Raw genomic sequence first — 12,903 nt, forward strand, 5'->3', positions numbered from 1 at the left:
AGATTTTGAGTGACAAAGACTGTCACATCTTCCTCCAATTTTAATTAACTTTGTTAACTCTTTAAGTGTAGCTAAAAAATCCCTAAAGCTGAACGAAGCAAAACCAAACAAAAGCGGGGAAAATCCACACAGATTAATTTCTATATTGTATTTCTGTTTAAATATTGTGGTTATTTCAAACATTCTAATAAGTTCATAGTAGCAGAACCACACACAGACCTAATTACATCTCAATATTAGGGACATCTACAATGTCACATGTTGGAGCTACAGACCTCACAGACTACCTGTTAAAAAAGGCTTCCAAAGCAAATACCAACCTGTACAATATCCAAAACCATGCCAGCAGAAACAGTTCCAAACCCTGCTAGTAAAAAAGGTACGAGTATCTGCAGTGCCATAATACTACTTGATTCTTTGGGCTGTTTCCTACTTCCTTCCACAATGATATCTTCATTACTGTCACTGGACAGAGTGTCATCCTGTAACATGGCATCTGTTTCTGAAGTGTCCATTCCATCACAGTAATTATAACTGGTAAAATCATCATATTTCGGGCTACAGCTGGATGGGCTGTGTCCATTGCTACCATGAAAGCTTGGTTCTGAGAAGTGATGGTAATCTGTGTGTTGTTCAGACCTGACATTAAAATTGTGTCCTGCTGGTTGCAATCCATCTTGCCAGACACCATTCACCTTTTTGTGTCTCTCCTCTTGGTTTATTTGGTAAGCAACGGGAACCATACTTAAAAGCAGTCTCAAAAATTTATCATACTGAATTGTATTAAGACTTATGGTCCAGTTTACAAAGCCTTCTCTGTTGTGGACTTTGCTATTTGTTTTGGAGATGGTAGATCTGCCTTTACAGTTAGTCATAGTGCTACAGAAGTATAGGTTGAAAAGCACTTCGTTTTTCAGATGTCAGCCAAGAAATCTTGCAGGTGAGTCACCAAGTGCCACACTTACACATGGACAAAAATGTTCCTTTTATGCAAGCAAAAGTGTTTTTTCATTGCTCTCAGATCTTCAACAATTCCATAAGCAAGACAGGATCTGCAAAAAAGTAGAAACTACATATTTACTTCTAAAATATTTTAACTCTACACAATAGATGATATGTTGATTCAATTTTTTAGATCACAATCTTTTCTTTTTTTTTGTTTACCGTGATAAGGTGAGTTAATTTCCATCATGGTAGGAAATTAAACTATATACTGACAGTCTCAAGTCATTTCACATTCCCTCTATTAGAAGCCACTTTACCTAACTTTTCTTTAATCTTCATGTTGTGGTAATAACTGTGGTAATTTACTAAAAGAATAGTTCTAATTTGACTCAAATATTGCTGACTTTGGTATTTATTACTAAACTCCATAAATAGAAGTAAATGATTGGCATAAACAGAGAAACAAAGGTCAGGGAGACTGCACCAGCATAACGTAGGATAACGCAATTCCACGTGACTTTGTATCTATACAAAGCTGTGAAAACATTTTACAATCTGCAGGAAATGAAAATATTTTAGAGCTGGAGGACTTTTAATCTGCATTTCCTAAGAAACTCAGTCTCCTACGGCCATATTTTTTATGTTATAATTCCTATATTTCCCTTCCCTCTGTTTCAAAGCTTTTAAGTCATCCAGTATTTCTAGAGCAATTTCAGATAGACCTTACAGGGAGTAGAGATGTCAAAGCTTTTAGCAAATAATAGCCTTGTAAGAGATCCAAGTTTGTGCCTTTGGTCTTAGGTGTCTTCAAACATTACCTAGGATAACTCACTCCAATATGGCCAGAGAGCAAGTCAACTTCAAAATTCCTACTGCTCACAGAACTATTAGACGTGGGGTTTTTTGAGTGAAAAGACAACTCAGAAGTAGCATGATGATTTTCCCTCTACCACTTGCTTTATCCAAGGTAGGTCTGACCAAGAAACGAATATTTTTAAAATCACAATGAAATTTATGGCTTGTTCTAGAAAGGAGCCAGTTTTTGCAAGAAACAGCAATATTTTTGCCACAGGACCAACAGGGGAATTTAAGTAACCAAGATTCCTGCAATATCTTTTGCCACTCTCTAGTAGACTGTGCTATGTTGAACCTTTCAGTTTCAGTGCATACAAACTCCTAGGCCTCATTTCTAGTTTCCATACACTTTAATTAGGAATAACAAAGCAACTTTTGCTGCTATCCTGGAGCAGCTCTAACCACAAGTCAAAATGGTGCTCTGTTAAGTGCTACAGAAAGACAGAAGAAGAAGAAGAAATTGAAGGATTTAACTTCACTCCAAGGAAAATGCATTGAGAAAATTTTCTGACAGCTTTAACAAAGCAGAGTCTGGTTCTCATTGCAGCTTCTCCCATATGTCCTCCAGTCATATCACCAGAGTGCTAAAGCAGTGAGTCATGGAAATTATTCTTTGCTCTGGAACTCTATCCAAAAATATTTCGGTTAATTATATATATCTTTTTAAACATATGGATTGTTCTCCTTTTAAATTTTTGTATTTGGGTTTTTTTTAAAGAAACAAATCCTATGATAAGATTGTGGTTTCTTTTACTATATGAAAGTATTAACAAATAGAAATGCTACTTAAAAGGAGAAAAAAAAAGGGGAACAGAAGAATTATTTGGTCAAGTTCCAAATGGAGGAAGAGGCTAGTGTGGATGGCTAACAATCGAAATACTGCAAAGTGGTTTGGATGACAGCCATTTATCTTTTTCCTACCACAAAGACTTAGAATGATAAAATGTTAAATTAATGATTAATGCTGGAAAATGAGAATTTAAGAAGATACACTGAAAAATATAGAATCATAAAATTGTTTAGGTTGAAAAAGTATTGTATAGTATAATATACAGTAAAGAGTAATTGTTCCTTCAAAGCATATAGATAACTACGATCCCTTCCAAATGTAACTCTTCATTTCCAAAAACCTGTTCCAACAAAAAATTACTTTTTAAATGCCATCTGATGCAGTATTTTCATCCTAAGTTACAGGATGCTAATAATTGCTGTGTTTTCAGGGGTTTTTTTGTACCTACAAGATGCAGCAAAACTTGTTCTGTCGCTGTGGTAAAAAAGATAGGCTCAGACAGGCCAAAAGATTACTGTAAGCTTTCCGTGGGTGGGGAATCCAAACTCCTTAAAGGAGCTTGGGACACAGCCACTGATGAGACGGTCGTCCCAGAAAGGATGTGGCCATCACATTGGGAACTGCAAGACATTGTCAAACATGTAAACGGTATTGGAGGCTTGCAATTGGCCAAGCAGTCAAAAAAGGCAGTGACAATTGAAGGGCCAAAAGGGCAACTGGCCACTCTACACCCTTTCGTTTTGGATTTTGACAAACCTCTGTGGGGAAGAGATTTGATGTCCCAATGCGGGGTCAAAATTAACATTCCTGACCCTCCAAAGGTTTTTCGGTCATTGAGGAGCGCCCTATCCAGAAACTGAATTGGCTGTCAGATGAACCAGTCTGGATAGAGCAGTGGCCACTTTCTAAGCAAAAGTTAAAGGCGCTCAATGAGCTTGTGGAAGAACAGCTGAAAAAAGGCCACATTGAAGAGACCACTTCACCGTGAAACTCTCCAGTGTTTGTCATTCAGAAAGCAGATAAGACCAGGTGGAGGCTCCTACACGACCTCCGCAAAATTAATGAGGTAATTGAGGACATGGGATCCCTGCAACCAGGGATGCCCGCCCCAAGCATGCTCCCCGAAAACTGGAGTTTGACTGTCATTGATATAAAAGACTGTTTTTTCCACATTCCCCTCCATCCTGATGATGCCCCACACTTTGCCTTCTCGGTGCCCACCTTGAACCGAAAGGCTCCGCGAAAGAGGTATCAGTGGAAAGTTCTTCCTCAGGGTTTGAAAATTTCACCTGTGATCTGTCAAAGGTATGTTGCTTCCCTGCTCGCACCTGTGCGTGCAGCGGTGCCCCAAGTAATAATCCATCATTACATCGACGATGTGTTGATTTCTGCACCAACAGACAACCTGTTGGCGCATGCACTCGACCTCACAGTGTCTGCACTGGTTGATGCAGGTTTTGAGCTGCAAGAATCCAAAATTCAAAGGATGCCACCCTGGAAACACCTAGGACTTGAAATTGGAAGGAGGACCATTGTTCCTCAAAAATTGGAAATCAAGACCCAAATTCAGACCCTTGCAGATGTCCATCAGCTGTGTGGAGCTTTGAATTGGGTGAGACCTTGGCTGGGTCTTTCTACCGAAGACCTGGCCCCCCTTTTCAATTTGTTAAAAGGGGGAGCTGAACTGAGTTCGCCCAGGGCCTCACCCCAGAGGCAAAGATTGCACTTGATAACATTCAACACGCATTGTCCACCAGACAGGCCAACAGATGTAAACCTGACCTGTCTTTTCGTTTCATCATTCTAGGAAAGCTGCCATCCCATGATCTCCATGGGATGATCTTCCAATGGAACAGCAAAACCCTCCAAAAATCAAGGAAGGTCCAAGGCAAAGAAGATCCTCTCTCTATTATAGAGTGGGTCTTTCTGAGCCACCACAGGACCAAAAGGATGACAAAGCCACAAGAATTGATGGCTGACCTGATTCGGAAAGCCAGAGTTCGCCTTAGGGAACTGGCTGGTTGTGACTTTGAGTGCATTCACATGCCAATCAAATTAAAATCGGGTCAAATTACAAAAGCAATGTTAGAGCATCTTCTTCAAGAGAACGAAGCACTGCAGTTTGTCCTAGATAACTACCCTGGTCAAATTTCTATTCATCGGCCTGCCCACAAAATTTTCAATTCAGATGCCCAATTTCTATTGGAGTTAAAAAGTGTCCAAAGCAAGGAGCCTCTTAAGGCTCTAACCGTCTTCACTGACGCGTCCGGAAAGTCCCACAAATCAGTCATGACTTGGCGGGACCCTCTCACCCAGAGGTGGGAATCAGAGGTTGTTGAGGTGGAAGGATCGCCTCAGGTCGCTGAGTTGGCCACAGTCATTAGAGCATTTGAGACGTTCCCTGGACCTTTCAATTTGGTAACAGATTCGAGTTATGTTGCAGGGATAGTTTCTAGAGCAGAACATTCTGTGCTGCAGGAGGTTTCCAACGCCACTCTGTTTCAGTTGCTTTCTAAGCTGGTCAAACCGATTTCCCACAGGAAGCAACCCTTTTACGTGATGCACACCAGATCACACACAGAGCTCCCAGGGTTCATAGCAGAAGGGAACAGGAGAGCCGATGCACTTGCTGCCCCTGTTGAGGTGACCCCGCTGCCAAATCGTTTTGAGCAAGCCAGAATCAACCACCAGCTTCACCATCAAAACACAGCAGGTCTGGTCCGGCAGTTTAACTTAACCTGTGACCAGGCCAAAGCGATTGTGACCGGCTGTCCACAATGTCACAGATGTGCCATCCCATCTGTGCCCACAAGCGCGAATCCCCGTGGTTTGTCCAGTTGTGAAGCGTGGCAGACAGACGTCACACACTTTGCCCCCTTTGGGAGGCAGAATTACGTGCACGTCTCTGTGGACATGTTCTCAGGAGCTGTTTTCGCTTCTGCCCACACACGGGAGAAGGCTGGGGATGCTATCAAGCATCTCATCCAAGCTTTCTCTGTCCTGGGCATCCCAAGGTCCCTGAAAACAGATAATGGTCCAGCGTACAAGTCCAAGGAATTCTGCAGCTTTCTGCAGCAATGGGGAGTGGAACACAAAACTGATATGCCCCACTCTCCGACAGGTCAGGCGATTGTGGAAAGGACTCATCAGAACCTCAAGAGAGTCCTCAGCCAGCAGCAACCGATCCTCAAAATTGAGCCACCATCTGTAAGACTAGCCCATGCTGTGTTCACTTTGAATTTTCTTAACTGTTCCTTTGAAACCATGAACCCGCCGGTGACAAGGCACTTCCGTGGGAGCTCACAGTTAGAGCCCCGGGAAAGGCCAAAAGTCCTTGTCAAAGATCCAGAAACTTTGAGGATACAGGGTCCTCACGATTTGGTCACCTGGGGGCGCGGGTATGCCTGCGTCTCCACTCCTACCGGTTTGCGGTGGATCCCCTCCAGAAATGTGAGACCCTATGTCCCCAAGGCTTCAGAAACAAAGGTACCCCAAGTCACTGTGGCCTCCTGGAGAAGGAGGAAAAAGGAGGAAGAGGAAGCGGGCCCAGAGGCAAGTCCTCCTTGCCCAATTACTCTTCCCTCCTGGGTTTTCTGGCATGAAGAGGAAGCAGAAGAGCTGTTTCCCCCAGCTGAGTGTTTTCAGTGGTTGTTTAACCTACCCCTTTTTTCTATGTTACAGAACCGCAGTCCAGGTGATCAGCATGGAGGTCCGCAGCACAGCAGTTTTTGCCCTTGCAGTGCTGCTCAGCTTTCTGTCGATAACCACCCCCTGGATCGTTCCACAGCCCAAAACCAATGTATGGAAAACCCTCGCAAAGAGTCTAGGTCAAGATCACATCTGCCTAGCCTCAGCAGCGGCCCAAGATCCCACGTCCTCCTGCCTGGTAGGAATCCCTGTGAAAGAGAAGGAGTTTCCATTCTCACTCCTCCAGATACAACAAAAATACAACCGAAAACCTGTTGAAGCTAGCTACTTTACAGAAATTGGTGATGCCCCTTCTGCCTTTGTCATAAATCCCCTTGCTTTTTGGAAAGAGTGGTTGCAAACACTCCCGCGTGCCCCCCAAGAGCCCCAAGAATTAGACCTTCTTGGGTCCTCAAAAGCTCCTTTCTGTGTTTTTCGTTACACTCCCCAAGACGAACACGCCGTCATTTTATCATTTGTTGCAAATTAAGGATTCTTATATAGCGAAAAACTGGTGCACAAAAATTGCACATGTTACCACTCCCTCCACTGATGCTCACAGTCCCTTTCCCCGTTCCCTACCCAATGGTTTTTTCCTCATTTGTGGTGACAGAGCCTTTACAGGCATTCCTGCTCGGCTGATCGGAGGCCCATGCACTTTAGGCAAGTTGAGCCTGTTTATCCCAAACATGACTCAAATTCTCAATTGGCACAGAAAAAATTCCTCTCTCCATGTACCAATCCAGAAAAGAGACCTAACAAGTCTTGACCCAGATTGTAATTCAGAAATCATCCACTGGTCCAGGGCAAAGGCCACAGCCCTGACAGTTTTTTTACCCTGGGTCTCAATAGCAAAATCTATGGGAGAATTAGGCCATTTAGCCAAACAAGCAAATTTAACAACTCAAGCTATAAGTGACCTCCTATCAGACGAACAGATTACCAGGCAGGCGACCCTTCAGAACCACGCCGCGATTGACTATCTGCTTTTACTGAACCAACATTCATGTGAGGAGTTTGAAGGACTGTGTTGCTTCAATCTATCATCTAAGGCAGAGAACGTCAAAAAATCAATCCAACAGCTGCGAGGAATGGTTGATTCCATCAAGCAAGAAACAGGGGACTGGTTTGACAACCTCTTCAAAGGTGTTGGACTCTCTAACATTGCCAGCTCGTGAGTCAAAACCGGACTGCTGTTTCTGTTCATCATTTTAATTGTAGCCATTGCTTCTGGTTTGGTCAAAAGCCTGATCATGAATGCAATTTTCCCCACTACTACCCCCTTGGTGCATTCAGTGGCACCTGCCATCGAATGCCCACTAGACTCTGACTCCAGCAGCGAGTGCAATTCAGATATCTACACTCCAGAACAGTAACACAAATAAAAGAAAAAGGCGGAGGTGTGGGGTGCTGGAATTGTTTCATAGGGTTTTTAGTTGTAAGTTTGATGTGATTTAGACTTTAACCCTAGCCAGGTAAAGCTCCTGTCTTGGAATGTTCTTATCAGAAGTTGATAATAGTTTCCAAGACAATCTAATCCCCTGCCTGGAGTTTCAGTTATCCCATTGTCTTTCTCTCGCATCTCAATGCATCTCCCCTCCCTGCCCATTATCTCCCAGGCCTGAAACCTTCAGAGAGGTGTCGGACAGTGATTGGTGGATCTCCGAGGACCCCACCCCAATTAACCTGATTTGTTAATGTTGTGTATTGCATTTGGCATCAGCCACCTTGCTTTGTTTCATTGGTCTTGTAACTTGAGCCCACCCCTGAGATTTCTGGTGAACAAAAACCCATTGCAAACCAGGCCCTGGGTCACTCTCTTGAGGCACAGGCCTGGGACCAGGGACTGCCCCTGTGATCCCCGAATAAAACCTTTCTCCCTGAGCCTCGAGTGTCCCCTCTTTCGAACCACGGCCGTGACAGCCAAGGCAAAGGTACTGCGGAGCCAAGACCCACGCAAAGGTACTGTTGAGGCGTATCAGGATTAGCAGGGTAGTCCAGCCGAACGCTGGGCTGGCCTGAGAGACAGATACACGAAGCAACATTGTTCAAAGGAACAACAAGAAGTTCTGGAGAAGCTTTATCATTGACAAGAAAAACACCTATGTTGTTCTGTTGTCTAGAAAAGATATGGGAGCTAAAGAAGCAAACTCTGCTCAAGTAATTCATATCAAGAAAAGGCAGTTAAAATCTCAAAAATCTTTTTCCTAGTCTCTATAGGAAAAGGAGGTAAGTGGTTCTGACTTCTTAATATATAATCTGGAGGTTACAGGAAAAGATGAAGTACTGAGGGAAAAAAAAAGAGACACAAAGATCCTTTGAGAAGTCAGGAAGCAGCCTCAGATTTATCATAGCTAGTATATTATAAACAAAATGAAAGGACACCTTGTCTTTGTCCCTACAGACAAAATAATAAGCTATGAAAATAATAAGTCCCTCTTCCTTGTTTCCTAAGTGCCTACTTCTAATAGTTTCTTCTTTTTCTTCATATATTTTATAGCACATAACAATTACTGTGTATTACCCACTTCTCTCTCTCTCTCTCAGTCCTGCAATCATACACAAACATAAACAACCAGTTCTGTAAACATAAACAAATAAGAAATACAGCCACACCCTACCATTCACTGAAGAAGTGTTCCTGAAAAATGAGACACTTGGCAATCCAAGACAGCAAGCCAATTTTACCCATAAGAATTCATACAACTGATGCATGCAGCAATTTAAAAAATACACATGGAGACAGAATACATGATGGACAGGCAGAAATAAATGCTGTAGAAAATAGGACCACAAGCTGGAAGAGATGCTCACTTTTGGAAATGCAAAGCTGCTTTAGAAAAATCTCAGGTACTTCAGCTATGAAACTCAACACCTGATCATTATAACATTTTTCCATCCTTCACCTTTGATTGGCTTGATTCATCTGAGAAAGATGAAATTACAAAAAAAAAAAATAATCTGTTCAGGAAGAAGCTCAAAGAACTCTCTTCACTATTGCCCAAAGAACTGTCCACATTGTTTCAGACACACTATAATGCTGTTCTCAAGATCATGGGAAAGAAAATGCTTCTTCCATACTTCCCCTTGGTTTAAAGAACATCTAGGATTAGGATTAAGGGACGAGATTCTACAACCAAATTTGGTCAGAGGGTTATTAGACTGCCAACAGTTCATTTGAAGTGTGAACACAATAAATCACCATGACCTTTTAAGAACCTTCAGAAAAAGTGAGGGAGGAAGAATCAAGCATGAAATTTCTGTAAACATTATGACAGGCTAAAACAAATGCTTACTGAAGTTTAGGTCTAGGGAAATTTCTGATTTCTTTCAGAGCTTGGCTAACAAAACCAATAGATAACATCTATCTAAATAATTCTGAGGGCTTTCACGGGACCCAAAGCTAATCACACTACAGCCAAAACCTGTTTTTCCTAAAGTTGCCAACATTTTTTTACAGGTGGTCTTTTAAAGTGTTAGTAATCTCTACACTGCACTTCTAGGCAGTCCACAATAAAATAACATTGTGTAAACATGCCTGTCTGAGAAATGCCTCTCAGAACAAGAACAAGCTTTGGAAAGGGATTCAGGGAAGTAATATGAAACACTAACCAAACACTGAACTTTAACATTTTGCCATAATAAGCAAAGATGAAGCTGGATTACTCCCTGGCATGAAAGACTCTTTTTATGTCTTCAGAGATGAAGCCAGACCCTTCTCACTGCAAGGATGAGAGGTAGCAGGCACAAATTGAAACACTGAAAATGGCATTTGAACAAAATTAAAAGCAGGGCGTTTTTACTATGAGAGTGGCTGAACACTGGTCCAAACAGGTTCTGGAGGCTACATCTTTGATGGTATTTGAAACCAAACTGGACATAGCCCCAAGCAACCTGTTCTTCTTGACCTTACACTGAGCAGAGATGGCTGAATAGAAAATTGCCTGAGACTTCTTCTGACCTCAGCAATTCTGAGAGTCTGTAAAACTGGAAGTGTGAGGGAGCATTTTTTGGGAGCATTCTTTAAGTTCAGAATGCAGGTGATAAAGGGATCTGCATGGCCTCTTCTCCACTGTTGTCTTGTGTATACACACAGGTGTCAGTATCACACTGACAGCCTTATCACAGCCATGGCTAATCATTTACATTAGTGTCATGGACATATCAGTAGAAAGGGAAAGCTACATCATATCACCTCAGGATTATAAAGAGTAAAAAAGCCGTATTATCATTAACCATTCCATAGACTCCGGAAAACAATGTGGTACGCTGGGCCAAGATTACTTATACTAGATATTAAGTGTAGAGTGTAAAAGGCTGTAAAACATGCTGAAATTAACAAGGCATGCAAGGTAGATATAAGACCATTTACCATTTAAACATGCTGAAATTAACAAGGCATGCAAGGTAGATATAAGACCATTTACCATTTTTAAGTATTATGCAGTAAACTGGTTAACACTGTCTTTATTGTATAGCAGTTGCTGGTTAAATTAACAGCAAAAGAAACAAATAACAAGAGGAAAAAAACAGATTAAAGAATCTCCAGATGCCTTCTTGACAGCAAAACACTGAAAGGCCTGCCACACTCGGGCTCAGTTTTCAGACAAGTTTGACACTGCTGCATTCCACTTCCAGAACATGACAGCTTTCAATTTTGGCCCCAAGGAAGAGAAAAGCAGCTGTGAGAAAAAGACTTGGTTTGACTCTGCACTTTTAAGGCAACTCACCTAGAAGAGACCAAAACAGTCAAAACACAGCAGCAAGACTATGAAATGTGGTTGGCTCTAAAATAACCCAAATATAATACCAGCATGAAAAATACCAGGCAAATCACATCCTTCAGCTCATCGAAAGCAGGTAGGAAAATATAAAATGTACCAGATAATGCAGTCCTTTATATTAAGTAACCAATAAGTACTTACCAGGATGAATCCTAACTACTCTTTGGAATCCTGATTAAAGGTCTCTACTGTCATCACCAAGGAGAGATGAATTATTTACTAACTCAGGCACTAGGATACAGACTTCCCATTGCTGGTGTCGATAATATCACACAGGTATTAAAAAGAAAATGATACACTGTTATTTTTTCTCCTGAAGTGTCTACCAGGTATACTGCAGGAATGTAGATGCATGTAGAACGCTGCCAAAACAGGTTATCCTATCTGCTCTCATCTTTTTACCCACATTACTAAACTGGTAAAGTGAAGATAACTAGGTATGTATTCTAAACATTGCTAGGACTCTTCCTAAAGACTAAACAATTACTTTATTTTATATGATCCACGTATTGTAGTGTGGTCTATAACCCAGATTCAAATGTGAGTGAAGAAGACAATGGGCAGGGGGAAGCAGAAATTGTAACATTCACTGAAACTAAAGAAATAGAGAGCTAAAACCTGAAGTTAACTGAGATTTATTCAGAAAGCAGAAAGTAAAGTAGAATAAATCACAAAAACCTTCTATGTTTTGGTAGAAAAGTATGGAAAGAGAATAAATGTGCCATCAGACATTAATTAGAACACTTGCAAACAAAAAATACATGATCGTCGAAGTCTGTACACGTGCTGTTCAGGTAGAGGTACCATACTCGTCTAGCACCGCATCTGCGGTGACAGAGTCTGGCACATTTTTTATGTGTGCAAATGTAGGAACAGGACTGCTTGCACATACGCATGTAAAGAGTGCCAAGGAATAGGGGCTACTGGGAATGTCAGGCAGGTCTTGGGCACGCAGAGAGAAACCAAAGAAAAGGCTCATTGTCCAGGCTGCCTGGAGCAGTGCATAATTACGCGCACATGATGAAACGCGCTGGGGGCTCTGAGGAGTGCAGGTACCAAGCGGGCGGCAAACGCGCGGCAGCATCCGCGCTCCGGGCTCAGGACAGCGGCCCGGCCGGCGAGCAGCGGAGCCCGCCCGGCGCCGGGTGGCGGCTGCGGGAGGGTCGGGGCCCGCAGCACGGGGAGGGCGAGCGCCGCGGCGCCCGGGAACGGCGGCCGGGGCGGGAGGAAGGCGGCACCGAGTGCCCCCCAGCCCTGGGCACCCGGCCATCGGGGCGGGCCGGCGTGGCGCTCGGGGGCTCCGCCACTCGCCCGGAAACTTTCCCGCCCGCGGCCCCCGCCGCCTCTCCCGGCCTGGGGCGGCAGGTTTCCGACTCGCCCGGCCCCGCTGCCCTCGCTTCCCGCGCCGCCCCCTCGGTCCGCGCCCTCCCCTCACCTGGGCGAGGAGAGCGGTGCCGGCAGCGTGGCGGGGTCGCGCCCCATCGCTGCGGCGGGGCGACAGCAGCCCGGCGGCGATGACAGCTCCACGCTAGGTGAGCGCCGCCGCCACTGAGCAGGCGCGGAAGCGGGCGGCCCCCGGCGATGATGTGGCCCGTGATGCGCACAGCCGCCACCGGCCGCTCCGAGCCGCCGCTGGGCGGGGGAGGGAAGAGCCCAGCGCCACCGCCCCGCGCCGCCCGTCGCACGGGACGGGACCACGCCGTGCCCGTGGTCGCTCCCGGTCTGGCCGCCGGGGCGAGCCCCCGCTGCCTGACACCCGCCACCCGCGCTGCAGGCCCGCCGGCGTCCCTTTCCCGCTGCGCCCTCCCGGTCTCTCGGCGGTAGCGAGGGGCGAAGCTGCAC

General features: G+C 44.3%; 1 protein-coding gene across 3 annotated transcripts in view; it reads right to left on the reverse strand.

Moving 5' to 3' along the window:
* SLC41A2 (solute carrier family 41 member 2) overlaps window positions 1-12,618 on the reverse strand; it is a 52,846-nt gene extending 40,228 nt beyond the window's left edge. Inside the window, exons 1-2 of one of the 3 annotated variants that reach the window (XM_083859773.1) lie at window positions 12,497-12,618; window positions 321-1,052 (exon numbers count right to left, since the gene is read on the reverse strand). In XM_083859773.1, the coding sequence (XP_083715899.1) occupies window positions 321-875 (555 nt within the window). In that variant the 5' untranslated portion in view covers window positions 876-1,052; window positions 12,497-12,618. Of the gene's footprint in view, window positions 1-320; window positions 1,053-11,007; window positions 11,110-11,202; window positions 11,291-12,496 lie in introns of those variants that run through there. The other 2 variants (XM_083859774.1, XM_083859775.1) reach the window with 2 other exon arrangements.
* Window positions 12,619-12,903: the final 285 nt, after the last annotated feature.

This window comes from Zosterops lateralis (genome assembly GCF_965231275.1).
Source record: "Zosterops lateralis genome assembly, chromosome: 4".
NCBI lineage: Eukaryota > Metazoa > Chordata > Aves > Passeriformes > Zosteropidae > Zosterops > Zosterops lateralis.